At 44.4% G+C, this 15,717-nt stretch overlaps 1 protein-coding gene and 3 non-coding genes across 4 annotated transcripts; all 4 read left to right on the top strand.

Moving 5' to 3' along the window:
- Window positions 1-10,859: 10,859 nt before the first annotated feature.
- Window positions 10,860-13,982, top strand: Rpl17 (ribosomal protein L17). Its single transcript, XM_032885616.1, has 7 exons — window positions 10,860-10,884; window positions 11,729-11,781; window positions 11,883-11,923; window positions 12,203-12,337; window positions 12,562-12,660; window positions 13,370-13,561; window positions 13,904-13,982. The coding sequence occupies exons 2-7, from the start codon at window positions 11,742-11,744 to the stop codon at window positions 13,949-13,951; spliced, it is 555 nt and encodes a 184-aa protein (XP_032741507.1). The 5' UTR covers window positions 10,860-10,884; window positions 11,729-11,741; the 3' UTR covers window positions 13,952-13,982.
- LOC116885108 lies at window positions 11,596-11,661 on the top strand. Its single transcript, XR_004385973.1, has one exon. It is a non-coding gene; the product is annotated as a small nucleolar RNA SNORD58 (small nucleolar RNA).
- Window positions 11,984-12,048, top strand: LOC116885107. Its single transcript, XR_004385972.1, has one exon. It is a non-coding gene; the product is annotated as a small nucleolar RNA SNORD58 (small nucleolar RNA).
- On the top strand, window positions 12,415-12,479 carry LOC116885106. Its single transcript, XR_004385971.1, has one exon. It is a non-coding gene; the product is annotated as a small nucleolar RNA SNORD58 (small nucleolar RNA).
- Window positions 13,983-15,717: the final 1,735 nt, after the last annotated feature.

Raw genomic sequence — 15,717 nt, 5'->3', positions numbered from 1 at the left:
CCGCTGGCTGGTACTCATTCTCACATAATCCCCTCTTGTTGAGTACCAGCATGTGTAGAAGAAAACATCAGCTCTCCTCTCTCTCTTCTCCAACACCACTCCTTACTCATTTCTAAAACCAGGTGTTTGAAGGTCTTGTCCCTGCATGGAGCTGTTCTCCATGGACCCATGGAGTGTCCTGTAAGTTGATTCGGTCCTAACCCCACTAACCTGGCCTAGACTCTGACCCTTACTTCCAGGGTTTGCTCCACGAGACCAATCCCTTCCGTCTCAGACATCAACCACAAATACTTAGGTTGTCAGCTAGACTTCTGACCCCTGGCTACAAGCCGGGGTTCTATGGCCCCCTCCTCAGATCCAGTTATTCACTGTGATAGACCCCCAAACTCAGGAAACACTTTTTTATTATGTTGGGGGTGTCGTGTGTGTGTGTGGGTTTGTGTATGTGTGACAGGGTCTCACAACGATGGAAGGAAGGAAGGAAGGAAGGAAGGAAGGAAGGAAGGAGAAAGAAATGAAAATCTCCCTTAGAAACAAAAGGAAAGAAGCAAAATTTGTACCTTCTTATAGTTGTCTTTTTTTTTCCCCCCGGAGCTGAGGACCGAACCCAGGGCCTTGCACTTGCTAGGCAAGTGCTCTACCACTGAGCTAAATCCCCAACCCCTATAGTTGTCTTTTAAAAGGCCTCAGTTACTCGGTCCCCAGCTCAAAAAAAAAAAGAAAAAAAAAAAAAAAAAAAAAGGCCTCAGTTACTAGGGAGGCCATAAGGCATGTCCCGCCCTTATTTTTATTCAAACAATTGGCTATATTTGGGGAGAAAGTCTTTGCACAGAGAGAAATTGAGGAATAGTTCTTAATCTGCATAATAAGAGGGTTGGGCCAGAGGACCTCTTCAGACCTCCCAGCCCTAATGCTGCCAGGCACTTGAGTGGCAAATTTCCCTGGTGTGGGAATAGGGGTTCATTACTGTGTCATCCTCCCCTGCCCCCCGACAGGCTCAGTTCCCTAGGTCCCTGAGTCCGCCTTCTCAACTCCAGCCGCATTCACAATCTCAGCACTGCAAGGCTTCAAAGCCCACTTTCGAAGAAGCACCTAGTTCATCGGAACAAAGTCGTCAGGTTTGCAAGTTCGGAAAAAATCTGCTGAATGTTTTTCGTATAAATGAAGGCGAAAGCGGTCCAGACGCCGAGCTGGCGCCATCTAGTGGTTCAGATGCTGCTCGGCCACCTGCAACAGGAATTTGGTCGCCACTTAAAAACAATCCCAGGGGCTGGAGAGATGGCTCAGTGGTTAAGAGCACTGACTGCTCTTCCTGAGGTCCTGAGTTCAAATCCCACATGGTGGCTCACAACCATCTGTAATGGGATCTGATGCCCTCTTCTGGTGTGTCTGAAGACAGCTACAGTGTACTTAAAAGAAAACAATCCCAGAGTTTCTAGGCTAGCCCTTTACAAAACCCAAGGCTCTCCTCTCTTGAACTCCAAGTGAACGCATCCTCAGCCACCTATCGGAGTTAATAGCCAGTTTACAAAGCCGTTGTGAGACTGTGGGGGAACACGCAGCAGCTCGTTCCATTCTCACCTCGGCCTCGCTCTGCTACGGGTCTGTGCTATCTTCTCCTCGTGCTCTAGAATTTCTTTCCTGTCACCCAAAATACTCATTTGACATACAAAGGATTCGCGCTAGAGACTAGCCTTCAGTCCTCCATCTACTCTGTAGTTTACAAGGTTCAATAGGCTTTCTTTGTATCATTGGGGTGTAGGGATGATTTGGTGTAACAGGTACAAACAGCTTCCAGTAATTACAAAGATACAGTCAGGAAGTGGTGGGGTGGCGGGGAGTCAAAGAAATTCTAAGCCTTAGATTTAGGGTATGGAAGAGAGTAGGCAGATATCCAGGCGCGAAGTCAACTATGATATGCACATGTTGACCCCAGTCTTAGAGTTATCTTGGAGGGTTTAAAAAGGCATTTATCAAGGTGTGTTACAGGACATTAATCACACTGTGAACCCTGAGTTGTTTACTGGAAAAGCCTTGTTTGTAGTTCTGCTGTGGCTGAGCCTTAGTACACACCTTTAATCCCTCTGGCTGGAATTCAGACGCGCCCTTAATCCCTTTAGTCCCAATGAAGGTAAAGTTAGTTTGTAGAAGGAAGCACCCATGTTTGAAAGTGACACCTAATTGAGTAGCAGACAGAGTGATGAATCAGAGAAATACTTGACAGAATAGGACAGGCCCAACTCTCAGGAGAACGGAGAGGGAAGACAGGAGACTTAAGAGAGAACAGTGCAGCGGAGAGAGGGCAGATTTACTGAGACAGTTGTTCACAGAACAAGCTGGACGCAGGTGAAGACAAAATGAGTCGGAGAATGAGAAGGAGCCAGGAGGTAAGAAGATATGGCCAAGTCAGTATGAGGCCAAGCAGAGGAGTACCCAGAGCCTGTCTGAGACGGAAACTTCTTTATTGTTGAAACCCTGCATATATGTCCAAAGAGATCTATAGCCTGAGAGACAGTTTAAGGTCTTTTCCTGATAACAGGGAGGGGAGAGATTTGTGTGAAGCTGAGGGAGCGTCCAGAAAACTGCTGAAGTCACAAGGACATCCCACATCCACCTGCTGTGAAGTTACATAAGGATCCTACCAGGAAAATCTCACAAATGCACACACACACACACACACACACACACACACACACACACACACACAAGATGTCAGCTTATAACAAAATGAAAAGGAAATAGAACATATCTTTCTGCTGTGCTGTTGTTGTGGTTGTTGGTGTTTTTAGGTGGGATCTCACAATGTAGCTTCAAGCTCCACCCCCTGAACCTCCTAAGTGATAGGATTAAAGTCATGTGTCACCATACCCAGCTAAGAAAATGTACTTTTCTGTATGTGGTCGTGTGTGTGAGGGTACACATGTATGTAGGTGTATGTCGAGGCCAGAGGACACCTTCGGGTGTTATTGCTAAAGCACTTTCCACCTCTGTCTGTCCTTAGACAGAGCCTGGAAGTGGCCAAGTAGTCTAGAACAGCTGGCTTATTTAACTTCTATCTCTGTCTCCTGGGCACTGGACATGGGCTCTAGGGATGAAACGTAAGACCTTCTGTTTACAAGGAGAGAGCGTTTTACTGACTGCGCTACCCCCAACCCTGGAAATGTACTTTTATGGCTCTCCCAGAGCCACGTGTGGTGGCATATAACTATAATCTCAGAACTTGAGAGGCAGAAGCAAGGAGGCGCTCATGTTCAGTGTCAACCTTAACAACAAGGAACTCTTAGCAACATGTTTCCAAAGGTTGAATAATAATAATATTAAAGGTATTATTAAAGATAATAATAATATTAGTATAGTAATGCTATAACATGTTATTAATATCACAATACTATAATATTATCAATATCAATATACCAATATTATCAATATCATATTATTGATATTATAAAACTGTAATTATAGTAATATTATTATTAAAGTTAATAATAATATTATTGTAGTAATACTATAACATGCTATTAATATCACAATAATATATTATCAATATCAATATACCAATATTATCAATATCATATCAATTATCAATATCATATTATTGATATTATAAAACTGTAACTATAGTGTATATTATTATTAAAGTTAATAATAATATTATTGTAGTAATACTATAACATGCTATCAATATCACAATAATATAATATTATCAATATCAATATATCATTATCAATATACCAATATTATCAATATCATATCAATTATCAATATCATATTATTGATATTATAAAACTGTAATTATAGTAATATTATTATTAAAGGTAATAATAATAAATAAATAAAAACTTTAAATGTGTACTTTAAAATCTTTGCACTTCCTAAAACCTCTGCAGAAATGGAGTTATGGTAAAGAATACACTGTAGTGTTGGGAATTAAAGTGTCAGGAAAACAAGAGAGTAGGATCCCTCAAGAAAGCCTAGCTAGGATCCCCCAAGAAAGCCTAGCTAGGATCCCCCAAGAAAGCCTGGCTAAGAAATGTAATTCCAAACACCATCCTAGCTCTGGGCGATGAGGGAAAAACAGACCTGTCCCCAGAAGAATATGAAAGGATCTGACCCCCTGAGGAAAAGATTACATCCCCTCTTGCTGTCAGAAAGGAACCCCCCTTTCCTGGCTAATCAGACTGCAGAGCAGAGCAGATCTCCACCAGGGATTGAGTCTTTTCTCCCTGCTCTCCTGGAGGCCCGGAGACCAAGCTGCTTTACTCTGAAGAACGTTGTTCCAGAAGCAAGGGAGGCCGGTGGTCACTCCACACGACCTAAATATGGAATGTCCACTCTGAAAATCCCCAAAGACAGCCCTTCTGTGAAGATGGGCAGGCTAACCGTCTTGGTCAGTTGGCTTAACGAGGCAGCTGATTCTTCTAGGATCCATTAGCAATAAGAATCAGTTGTTTGGACAGACTGTCACACCTCAGCAGGGTCCACTTGATGTCTGTCTTTGCAGGTCCGTGAGTAGATTCAATGGCTGCTGCTGGGGAAAGGCTGAGGGTCATTGTTTTCTGCTGCTCTGGGGGGAGATCTTAAGGGTAAAGGAGTCCCCAGTAGTCAGTCACTGTGAAGGAAAGCCAAAGGCAGGGAGTGCTTTACTCCTCTCAGACAAGCCCCAGGGCATTTGCTTGCAGCCCATTACTGTTTGCTTTGACCTTGCCATCTCCTGTTGCCTGGGTTTCTCTACAGCTCTCCTGATACTAGAATCCAGACCCCTGTGCACCCCCAGCACTGGACAGAGGTGCTTCTTTTTGGGACCAACTTGAGGACAGCAAGCAGTCGTGGTCGCACAACTGGAGATTGTGCATCAGACCCTGGGGAGCAGAGTGAGCAGCCTAAGGCAAGGGAGGGAACAAAGCCAGCAGCTTGTGACACAGGGTCACCACCAGCCACTTGGAGCAATTTGGAAAGGATGGGTAGGCAGTGAAGACTGTGGGAAGAGCCCAGGCTTCAAAGGTAGATTGACGTTCACATCCTGTTCTTTCTCCTTCTGGCCCCTGTTACGTTCCTTTCCTCCTCCCTCTCTCCCACAGGTTTCTTGTGCAGCCCTGGCTATCCTGAAACTTGCCAAATAGACCAGGTTGGTTTCAAACTCAGAGATCCACCTGCTTCTGCCTCCCAAGTGCTGGGATTAAAGGCCTGTGCCACCACTGCCCTACAGACCCCAGTTTCTGATCCATAGAATGATCTATTAATATCTACTATGGGGCTGGAGAGATGGCTGAGAGGTTAAGAGCGCTGACTGCTCTTCCAGAGGTCATGAGTTCAATTCCCAGCAACCACATGGTGGCTCACAACCATCTGTAATGAGATCTGGTGCCCTCTTCTGACCTGCAGTCACATATGCAGGCAGAATGCTGTACATAAAATAAATAAAATAAATCTTTAAAAAAAAAATCTTTAAAAAAATATATCTACTATGATGAGTTGTCTGGTGTTGGTGCACACCATTGATCTCTGCACCCAGGAGGCAGAGGCAAGTGGATCTCTGAGTTCGAGGGCAGCCTGGCCTAGAGAGCAAGTTTCAGGACAGCCAGGGCTGCACCAAGAAACCCTGTCTCAGAAAACAAAACAAACAAACAAATATCGACTACGGTGGATGCTGACTGTGCTTCCCACCCCACCTTGCTCCTAGTGTCCACTTGCTAGAGTATTTGATAACTGGCTGCAGACAGCTGCCTCACAAGCAGGGGGGGTGGCCCTCCCCTGTAATCTTAGAACTAGGAAGGCTGAGGAAGACTGTGACTTTGAGGTCAGTCTGAGCTACATAGTGAGACCTCAAACTGGAAGACCAAGAAAACTAATCTGATTACACGTCGGCGTGTATCTCCAGGAATTCAAAGGCTATAATAATATGTTTAAAGACACAGTAAAGATGCAACAGGCCAAATCCTGACGTATGGAGACTTTCCACGCCAGTCATTCCGATCTCTTCCACAAATGAGCGAGGGATGAGGGAAAGGGGTGGGACCTGGAAGATGAGAAGGAGAAGCCATCATAGATCAGATAGGGATCTGCCTCTCAAATGCAATATTAGGATTTTGCCTTGATTATGATTTGAACAATCTGTAAAGATTTGGGGGGGGGCAAAAGCTTTCAAACTAAGATATGAGCTATATTAAGGTATTGTTGTTCATGATAGTGGTTTGATATATATAAATGGTATCATGGTTATATTAAAAATACAAAGTAGGGGTTGGGGATTTGGCTCAGTGGTAGGGCGCTTGCCTAGCAACCGCAAGGCCCTGGGTTCGGTCCCCAGCTCCGAACAAAAGAAAAAAAAGAAAAAAAAAAACAAAGTAAAAAGGAGGAGGATGCTTGGAGAAGGTTACCTGGAAGAAAAAGATGGGTGAGCTAATTCAACAGCAAGTCTCAGAGGCCGAAACACTCTAGGGCTAGATTAGATTGTACAGAGCCTAGAAGCTTCCAGGACTGGGCCTGGGTTGGCAGACGGAGGCAGTAAGACTCCCAGACAACAATTACATCGGGGAAATAAAAGTTATTTTTACAGGCCAGGAATCGTGATCCTCCTGCTTCCTCTTCTTCTATTATGTTTGTTGGGGTCCTGGAATTACCTCACAAACCACATGAACAAAAGGAAGCATAAAAATAAAAAATAAAAAAAAAACAAAACACTGTTAAGACCTAGGTAAAATATTAAGGGCTAAATGGATGTTAAGGACTAGGTAACTGTTATGGGCTAGCTTGCCATTATAAGAAAACTTTCTCATATGTTTCTGCTGTTATTAGAAAACTTTCTAGATGCTCCAACATCTAACAAGGACACATGATCCACTATGTTCATAGCAGCCTTATTTATATTAGCCAGATGCCCTTCAACAGAGAAATGGATACAGAAAATGTGGTACATCCACACAATGGACTACTACTCAGCTATCAAAAACAATGACTTCATGAAATTCAAATGGATGGAACTGGAAAATATCATCCTGAGTGATGTAACCAAGTCATAAAAGAACACACATGGTATGAACTCACTGATAAGTGGATATTAGCCCAAAAGCTTGAATTACCCAAGACACAATCCACAGACCACATGAAGCTCATGAAGAAGGACGACCAAAGTGCAGATGCTTCTGTCCTTCTTATCCAATTAAAAAAAAGAAAATTTTCTAATGCCAAGTCTATTATATATTCTGTTATGTTCTGTGCCCTTGGAAACCAACCACGATAGAAGTCAATAGAACTCTTTTGTATAATTATCCACAATAAGTTTGTGGTACAAATCATTTAAAATAAGCCCTCCATTTTGAGTAGTGTATGAGTAAAGTTTCAGTTCCAAAGACCTCCCTGGGAACTGACATCCTGATTGGTGAGTTAAAACGTGAATGTTAGACAAGTCCCACTCTGGTAGACAAGTTAGGACATGAATATTAGACAAGGCAAGTCCCCTGCCACAGTTGAATACCTCAACCAATGGGATAAATGTACAATAAAAACATGTTCCTGGGGCTGGAGAGATGGCTCAGAGGTTAAGAGCACTGACTGCTCTTCCAGAGGTCCTGAGTTCAATTCCCAGCAACCACATGGTGGCTCACAACCATCTGTAATGAAATCTGATGCCCTCTTCTGGTGTGTCTGAAGACAGCTACAGTGTATATACATATAATAAATAAATAAATCTTTAAAAAAAAATGTTCCTAAGGAAATCTTCCTGTTCCTAAATCCTGATTGGTGGGTTAACTTGGCACACATGTTTGTAGAGCTCAGGCTTAAAAAAAGCCCTCTAGAACCTTAACTGGGGGTCACAGTTCAGTTCCTGAATCTGGACCATGGCCCTGGTAGAGCAGTCCTGGGGCGTCTGCTCAATAAACTATCACTGTCTGATGAGATTGGTGTTCGTGTGGTTTGTGAGGTAACTCCAGGACCCCAACAAACATAATAGAAGAAGAGGAAGCAGGAGGATCAGGGGTTCCTGGCCTAACTTTATTCCCCTGTTGTAACTGTTGTCTGGGAGGCTCACTGCTTCTGTCTGCTAACCCAGGTCTAATCCTGGAAGCTTCCAGCCTCTGTATAATCTAATCTAGCTCTAGAATGGTTTCAGCCTCTGGGACTTGCTGCTGAATAAGCTCACCCTTTCTAGATCTTTCTGAATTCTAACTCGCTGGTTTAATCAGCTCAAACTCCTCTTCTAGCTGATTTACTCAAACTGGCTTCTCTTTCACCCTCTAAATTGTTCTTCCCAGCCTTAAACAATCCCTACTGATCTGTTCCAATCTTCTGGCTCCTTCTCATTCTCTGGCTCCTTCTGTCCTCACCTGTATCTTGCTTGTTTGCTCTTCAATCTGTCTCTGCACAACTGTCCCGGTAACACTGCTTCCTCCTTCCACTCTGTGCTTGACTCTCCCTCTCAACTCTACTGCACTGTTCTCCATGAACTCTGCCGTATTCCTCCACTGTACTCTTCCTCCTGTGCTGTCTGTCTCTCCCTTAAGTAGCTTCCCTTTCCTCTCTCTTCTCATGAGAGTTGGGCATATCCTATTCTGTCAAATCTGATTTTCACTTTGCCTGTCACTCGATTAGACTTCACTTTCAAATACAGGTGCTTCTTTCTACAAACTAACTATGCCTTCATTGTTTGAGATTAAAGGTATTTCTACCCTCGAGTAGAAACAGGTTCAAATATCCTATAACACTGGCCAGATAAGAGAGGAAGGAAAAAGACAAAACCCAGACTGCTTGGAAAGTTCAGTAAAGCACCTGTATATTTCTTTGTGCATGTGTTTAAATTTCCCTAAGCTAAAATCTGAAAACAAAACTTTCAGAGAGTAGTCTCCATATATAGTCCAGGCTGGTCTCTAACTCACTGAGTAACACAAGCTGGCCTAGAACTCATGATCCTCCTGCCTCATCTTCCTGACTACTGAGTGGTGTGTGGCCGCACATCTGGTAAGACAAAAGCTTGAATCAGGCCCTACAGACTATTGATTTTATTGCTTCTGTTCCTCCCCTAGGTTCAGTGTATCGTGCCAATCGGTATTCGATTGGGAAATGTGGAGGGCGTCTTTTGGAGGGCATCTTCGTTGTCTTTACACACCTCCAATACCCAGTCTGTTAGCCCCAGCTCCAGGAAAGTCCTGTGATTGGACTCCTTTTGACGACTAGGACCAGCCTAGCATATGTGACCCTCAGAGTTTGCAAAATCGTCCACATCCTTTTCCTTATGTCTGCTCCCAGCCCTCAAGTTTGTTCTCTACAGGGAAGTCAGGGTCATTTTTCTAAAGTATGAATTGCATTATTTCTTCCTTGTCTAGAGTAGTTCAACAGTCCTCCACACACCCTTCCCCCAGTGGTAGGGATCAAAGCCAAGTCTTGAGAAAGTCTAGGGAAGTATTCTACCAGCAAACTACATTCCAAGCCAGAAGTTCTATTTAAGGGTGAGTTATATATTCTCTCAGAGATCCCCAGGAAAAATTCTGAGAAGGTGGTCTATCTCTCTAGGTCTATCTAACTTAAGAGAATAATGTGTTTGGAAGTTTACAGCCTGTAGTAAAAGCTTGTGAAGAAAGAGAAGCACTAAGAAAAACTCTAATATCCAGCATTTGGTACAAAAGGCAGAAGACAGGAGGATCTTTAACATTATCAAGTCAAGTGAGCCCAAGGCATTGTAAGTCAAACTCAGTCTCTGGGAGATTGAGCTGCCTGGACATGGGGCCACAGAAGAACCTAAAGCCAGACTGTAACAGAATCAGACACAAGAAAGCAAGGGAAAGAAAATGCCAACATTTTCTGCCTCCAGTGAAGATCTGGAACTGGCGCTGGGGACAGTAATCTTGAACCAGAGTCCTCAGTTAGCCTAATCTTCACAGTAGACATACACCTGACTGACTAACTCCCCACCTCACCTCACCCCTGTCGTTTCTCCCCCACTCCCCAAAACCAGCCTTCCAAGGACTTTTGTAAACCAGTTTTTCATCTGTTTGTGAAGACAGGGTTTCATGTACTGCTGGCTGGCCTCGAATTTTTTTATTTTATTAAATTAATTAATTTAAAAATTAGATTTTATGTGTATGCATATTTTGCCTGCCAAGCGTGTGCAGAAGAAGACATTTCATTGCCTGGAACTGGAGTTACATATCTGAGCTACCTTGTGGATGCTGGGAACCGAACTTGGTCTTACTCAAGAGCAACAAATGCTATTCACTGCCGAGCCATCTCTCCGGCCCTGGTCTCCATTCTAACTAACAACACTAACATTTCAGGTATGAGGCACCAGGACATATGTCCTTAGGCTGTTTATTTAAGAGAGGATCTCACTATATAGCCCTGGCTGGCTTCAAACTTGGTGAGGTCCACTGCCTCTACCTGCCGAGTGCTGGAACTTAAAGGCTAGCACAGCCATTCCTGGCTCTGGCCTTTCATCTTTTTTTTTTTTTTTTCGGAGCTGGGGACCGAACCCAGGGCCTTGCGCTTGCTAGGCAAGCGCTCTACCACTGAGCTAAATCCTCAACCCCTCTGGCCTTTCATCTCATCCGTCCATTTACAGACCACTTTCAGAGGGTACATGTTGACAATAATCAAATCTAACAACGACCATGGCTAAATTTCTCGTTCACTTCTAATAATTCGTGTCCTATGCTTCAAGATTCTATTTATTTACTGACACCTGAACCCATACACTTTAATTTCGGAGTTAAAGAGAAAGTCCCTAAAGACTCGCTCCTTTTGAAACTTTCTAAAAACTTCCCACACTTCCTTCCTTCTCCGCCCTCCCACTCCTCGGATCTCGTTCCTTGGGCAGGAAGTCTCGCGAGAGGTCGAGGTCTCATGAATTCTCCCAGTAGCCCTCGCGTTTCCTCTTCCTGTAAGCGGCCAGAGGTGAGTGTTACTCGGCGTCGGGCTCTCGGGGCGAATCCTCCGCCATCTCGGCCTTGGGAGCGCTGGCGTCGCAGTCCCGGCATCTGAGCTCGAAGGGCCATGGGTCCTCATCACAAGCGGCCGTGCTCTGTGTGGAGGAGTGGGGGCGCGTCCGACTTGGTGCCCCGGGTCGCGCAGGCCTCTGCAGGCCTCGGAACAGCGTGAGGGGAGGGCATGGGTGACGGGGCCGGCGGAGATGCTCGGATCAGACCGGGACGCCCGAGGCTTGGCTTCTGCGGGGAGGGGCAGCCTAGGCCCGGGTGAGAGTTCTGAGATGAGCGCCGGGTGGAGGCTCAGTGCTGTCCCTTGGGCTGCTCGGGACGTGGGTATGTGGGGAGGCTGCGAGGTCGGGGGGAAGGAGGGGTCTGAAGAGCGCTGTGGCTCCACTGTGCCACGCTGCTGCTAAGTCCCAGTCAGGAGAGGCATGGGGTTGAGAACAGTCTTAGTCCCGAGGGCAAGGCGACATCCTCGTGCTCCCACCTTCATGAAGAAAGAGGAGGTGGGCATTAAGAAAATACTCCGTGCAGGGCCTTGGTGGTGCACGCCCTTAATGCCAGCATTGAGGAGGCAGAAGCAGGCGGGTCTGCGAGTTCCAGGAATTCCAGTAAAACCAGGCACTTAACACAGAGACCATGTCCTGTCCGTCCCCCCCCCCCCCAAAGAAAAAGATGGCTGCGATGATGTCATTTCTTAGGACACCTTTGGATTAATCATGAAAATAGCTCTTCTCTGAGCAGCTGTCGGTAGTTTAAACCTCTTGGGTTACTAGCTGATTTGTGTTAGTTACTAGCCGTTGCGTTCACAGGTGACCTGTGAAGATGGTTCGCTACTCCCTGGACCCAGAAAACCCCACGAAATGTAAGTGACTGAAAAGGGCATGCTTCTGTTTTGACTTGTGGGTTTTTATTGTTTGCTTGGCCTGTTCGTAAATAAAAAAAAGATGTTTTTCCTCTTTGCAGCATGCAAGTCAAGAGGCTCAAACCTTCGTGTTCACTTTAAGGTAAGGAAAATGTTGATGTTAAAGGATCCTAATTTGCTCCTGAGTATCTTTGAAAGGTAGCTGCAGTGATGACTTTCTTAGGACACCTTTGGATTTACCGTGAAAATAAGTAAAATCTGAGCAGCCACCTTTTATATGAGTAGGGCATCAGGTGGGGGTGCTTGAGTAAAACCTGCCACTCTAGTGTGGAGCACAGGTGTAACAATACAAGGTAGAGAGTAACTAAATTCCTCTCAGAAAATTTAATGCTGTTAACCAGACCTTTCTGGCTTCTCTTAGAACACCCGGGAAACTGCCCAGGCCATCAAGGGTATGCATATCCGCAAAGCCACCAAGTATCTGAAGGATGTCACTTTAAAGAAGCAGTGTGTGCCATTCCGGCGATATAATGGTGGAGTTGGTAGGTGCGCCCAGGTGAGAAATCTTTGAAGATGTTGTTGCGAATTGTAAAGGAGTGGGAGAGTGGGGTAAAGTCTTTATAGTCCGTTTGGTTGCTGTGATGACTATCTTAGGACACCTTTGGATTAACCGTGAAATAAAACATGTTCTGAGCAACCTTGGTGTTGGCATGGTTCTCAATTGGGTCTCATTTGATTCATCAAAGAAAGTAACAAACTGCTTACCTGCTTTTCTTTCAGGCCAAACAGTGGGGCTGGACACAGGGACGGTGGCCAAAAAAGAGTGCTGAATTTTTGCTGCACATGCTTAAAAATGCAGAGAGTAATGCTGAACTTAAGGTACCTGGGCCATTGCTGTTCTTTCAGTCTATCCTGAGGTCAGTCTGGTCTACTAGTAAGAAACTCTTAGAAAAAGGAGCCAAGATGACTGCCTTTATGTCTTGTGCCTCTATCTAGTGTCACAGAATTCTGCTTAAAGAGGTTTAGGGTCATGGTGTGCTTATGTCCTAATAGTTCCTCCATCCCCGGATCTATAGAAGAAGCATTTCCTTTGGTCTAGGGGTTTATAGCTTATTGAGTGTAAATCAGAGTGTGGCACCCCAAAAGAAAATTTTTCATTTACTTCATGCTGTTGACCTTGTAATTGCTAGCATTAGCAATGGTGTAGCTGTTGATAGCTGTGTCTAGTAGTAGGATAATACTTTCTCATTTAAAACATCTTTTTCCAATGAGGTTGAGCCTTTTTTACAAAAGGAAAATTTCGTACTGTAAGGGCAATGTGACAACCCCAATGGCTACTGACAGCATGTGTTAAACTACATTTTATGGTAGCTGAATGTCTTAATAATGCCTTAGAAATAAGAGTTGCCTTTCATAAATGATTTCGCTTGAAAATCACTACCTAAAGTGCAAAGTAACATTGTACTCAGGAAGTTGAAGCAGGATAAGCAAGAAGTTAAGGACATCCAAGTTAGAGGCTGGCCGTGGGGTGCTGAAGTTTTATTGACAAACATGTTTTTTGTCTGATTTTTCTTTCCCCCCTTTTCAGGGTTTGGATGTAGATTCTCTGGTCATTGAACACATCCAGGTGAACAAGGCTCCTAAGATGCGCAGACGAACCTACAGAGCTCACGGCCGGATTAACCCATACATGAGCTCCCCCTGCCACATCGAGATGATCCTCACTGAGAAGGAACAGATTGTTCCAAAGCCAGAAGAGGAGGTTGCACAGAAGAAAAAGGTAAGTTGCTCAGTTTGCTGGTGTATACTGCTAGTGAGAGATGGGTGGTGACTATCAGACACAGACCTTAGTAATAACTGAAGGGGAAGCTGTACTAGCAGCCCTTACCACTTTAGTGTGACATAGCACTGCAGATCCTGTGCCCTATGGGACTAGTCAGTCATTGCATTTGGTGTCTCTACAGCTAAATAATTTAACCTTGGCACATGGCCATTTGTCCTTGATCTTATGTAGTCTTCAACAATTGAGCTTTTCCTGTTACCTTAGATGTGGATTTGAGTCATTCTAAGACTTAATGTTCTAGTCTGGAAACTTAAATGGTTCCTTTGTTTGTCTTCTCAGATATCCCAGAAGAAACTGAAGAAACAAAAGCTCATGGCGCGGGAATAAATTCAGCATAAATAAATGCGGATAAAGTAAAGGTCTTCTGGTGGTCTTTATAAGCCGATCGTCTTAGATTGCCTGTTAATAAGCCCCGTTATGAGAGATGCGCTTTAGCATGCAGAAGAACTTTTTACTAATTAAGCAGTGAAATAGACATCTCAACCACAGGACTGTGTAAATATGACTGTCTAGCTTTATTGAATTAGCATTTACTGAGGAGTTCTTATGCAGACTATAGGTATAAAGTAAAAATGGGCAGTATTTTTATGTTTCATTTGTTTTATGTAGTGTAGCCTTGGCTGTCCTTGACCTTAACTCTGGCTTTAGATTATGTCCACCTGCCTTTACCTCCCAGTTTCACAGCATCACCACTAGGTATCTTAGTCTGTTATTTTTAAGGTAGTCTGCAAGTGCTCCCTTAAACATGAGACCATCTTATTGATTTGGAGGGGGAGGCACCCACACATGAAAAAGTTTTCTATACTCTCAGACTTGGAGATTGGCTGGGGGTTTTTTTTTGTTGTTGTTGTTTTTTCAGAGCTGGGGACCGAACCCAGGGCCTTGTGCTTGCTAGGCAAGTGCTCTACCACTGAGCTAAATCCCCAACCCGGAGATTAGCTGTTTTAAGTGCCATATCTTTGCCTGTTAGGGAGACACCCAAACAGATGTGCATACTCTTGAATAGGTTTATAAAGGCTGCAGAGAAGGGTCAACTGCAGACTACATACATACATGCAGTGAACCCATTAAATTCCAGGGACTGATAACCATTCTCTGACTGCCTCAGCCATACAGTACAAGAAACATTCCCAGGCAGTTTATAGTACCTTTCATTACTTCCACATAGCTTACAGCTTGATTTTACACCTGTTAATGCAGATTTTCAAGCCATGCATCCCACTTACTGAAAACATTCAAGTAGTTGCCTATCAGTACTGCACCCCTGAACTATTTTCTGTATTTGCACTCAGAATTCCAGTTAGTATGTAGACCTTTACCACTGTCTTTGAAAACTTTTTAGGTTTTGTGCTTTCCCCATAGTGTTTAGATGACTGGAGGAGTGGCCCAGGGTGAAGGGTCCAAACCTAGATTCCAGGACACATGGTGAAGGAAGGGAAACGAGCCTCCCAAGTTCTGTAATCACTAAAATATGATTACATCTTTTTGAACATAAAACCTTTAGTGTACAAGGCTCTGTAGGAGAGTGGTTTCTTTAGGGATGTTCCAAGGTAGAAAAGTAAGATTGTAAGACATTGCCAAAGAAGCTTTGCGTTTCAACCAGTAGTGTGTAAGGGTTCCAGATTCACAGCTTTATCACCAGACAAGTCTGGTGTAGTGCTCTAGTGAGTGAAATGGGCAGCAGCTCAGGGTTTGAGTGCTAGAAACAACCCAGACCCTAGTTTTTACTCACTCTGCCATAGGGACACAACTATAATTCCAGCTTCCAGGGAAGCCATACCTTGAGAATCCTGACTTCGAGCCTAGTCTGCACATACAGTGAAAACCCAGATTGATTGAGCAAATCTGGGCCTGAAAATGCCCTATTATGTGCCAGCGCCATTCCTATGGCTGGTGAGGAGGACCAGGCAGGACTTATCCCCACTCTCCTGTTTCAAACCTTGAACAGGACAGCCCTGGTTTTTCAGAATCAACCCAGTCAGGTGCTTTGGAAATTGGTTTTCAGCACACCCAGGTACCCTTTGCTTTCCCGGGTTATCAGGCGCTGACTACAGCGCAGCTCCGGAAGTGTCATGAGCTCTGTGAACGTCATC

The sequence above is a fragment of the Rattus rattus genome, chromosome 15 (assembly GCF_011064425.1).
Source record: "Rattus rattus isolate New Zealand chromosome 15, Rrattus_CSIRO_v1, whole genome shotgun sequence".
NCBI lineage: Eukaryota > Metazoa > Chordata > Mammalia > Rodentia > Muridae > Rattus > Rattus rattus.
The sequence above is the reverse complement of the archived record's forward strand: the minus strand, read 5'-3'. Positions and strand labels throughout refer to the sequence as shown.

Bases quoted from the DNA above. Each gene is read 5' to 3' on its own strand.
- Rpl17 (XM_032885616.1), top strand. From the start codon at position 11,742: ATGGTTCGCTACTCCCTGGACCCAGAAAACCCCACGAAAT. The intron at 11,924-12,202 runs GTAAGGAAAATG...GGCTTCTCTTAG, and splicing joins ACCTTCGTGTTCACTTTAAG to AACACCCGGGAAACTGCCCA. The intron at 12,661-13,369 runs GTACCTGGGCCA...CCCCCTTTTCAG, and splicing joins AGAGTAATGCTGAACTTAAG to GGTTTGGATGTAGATTCTCT.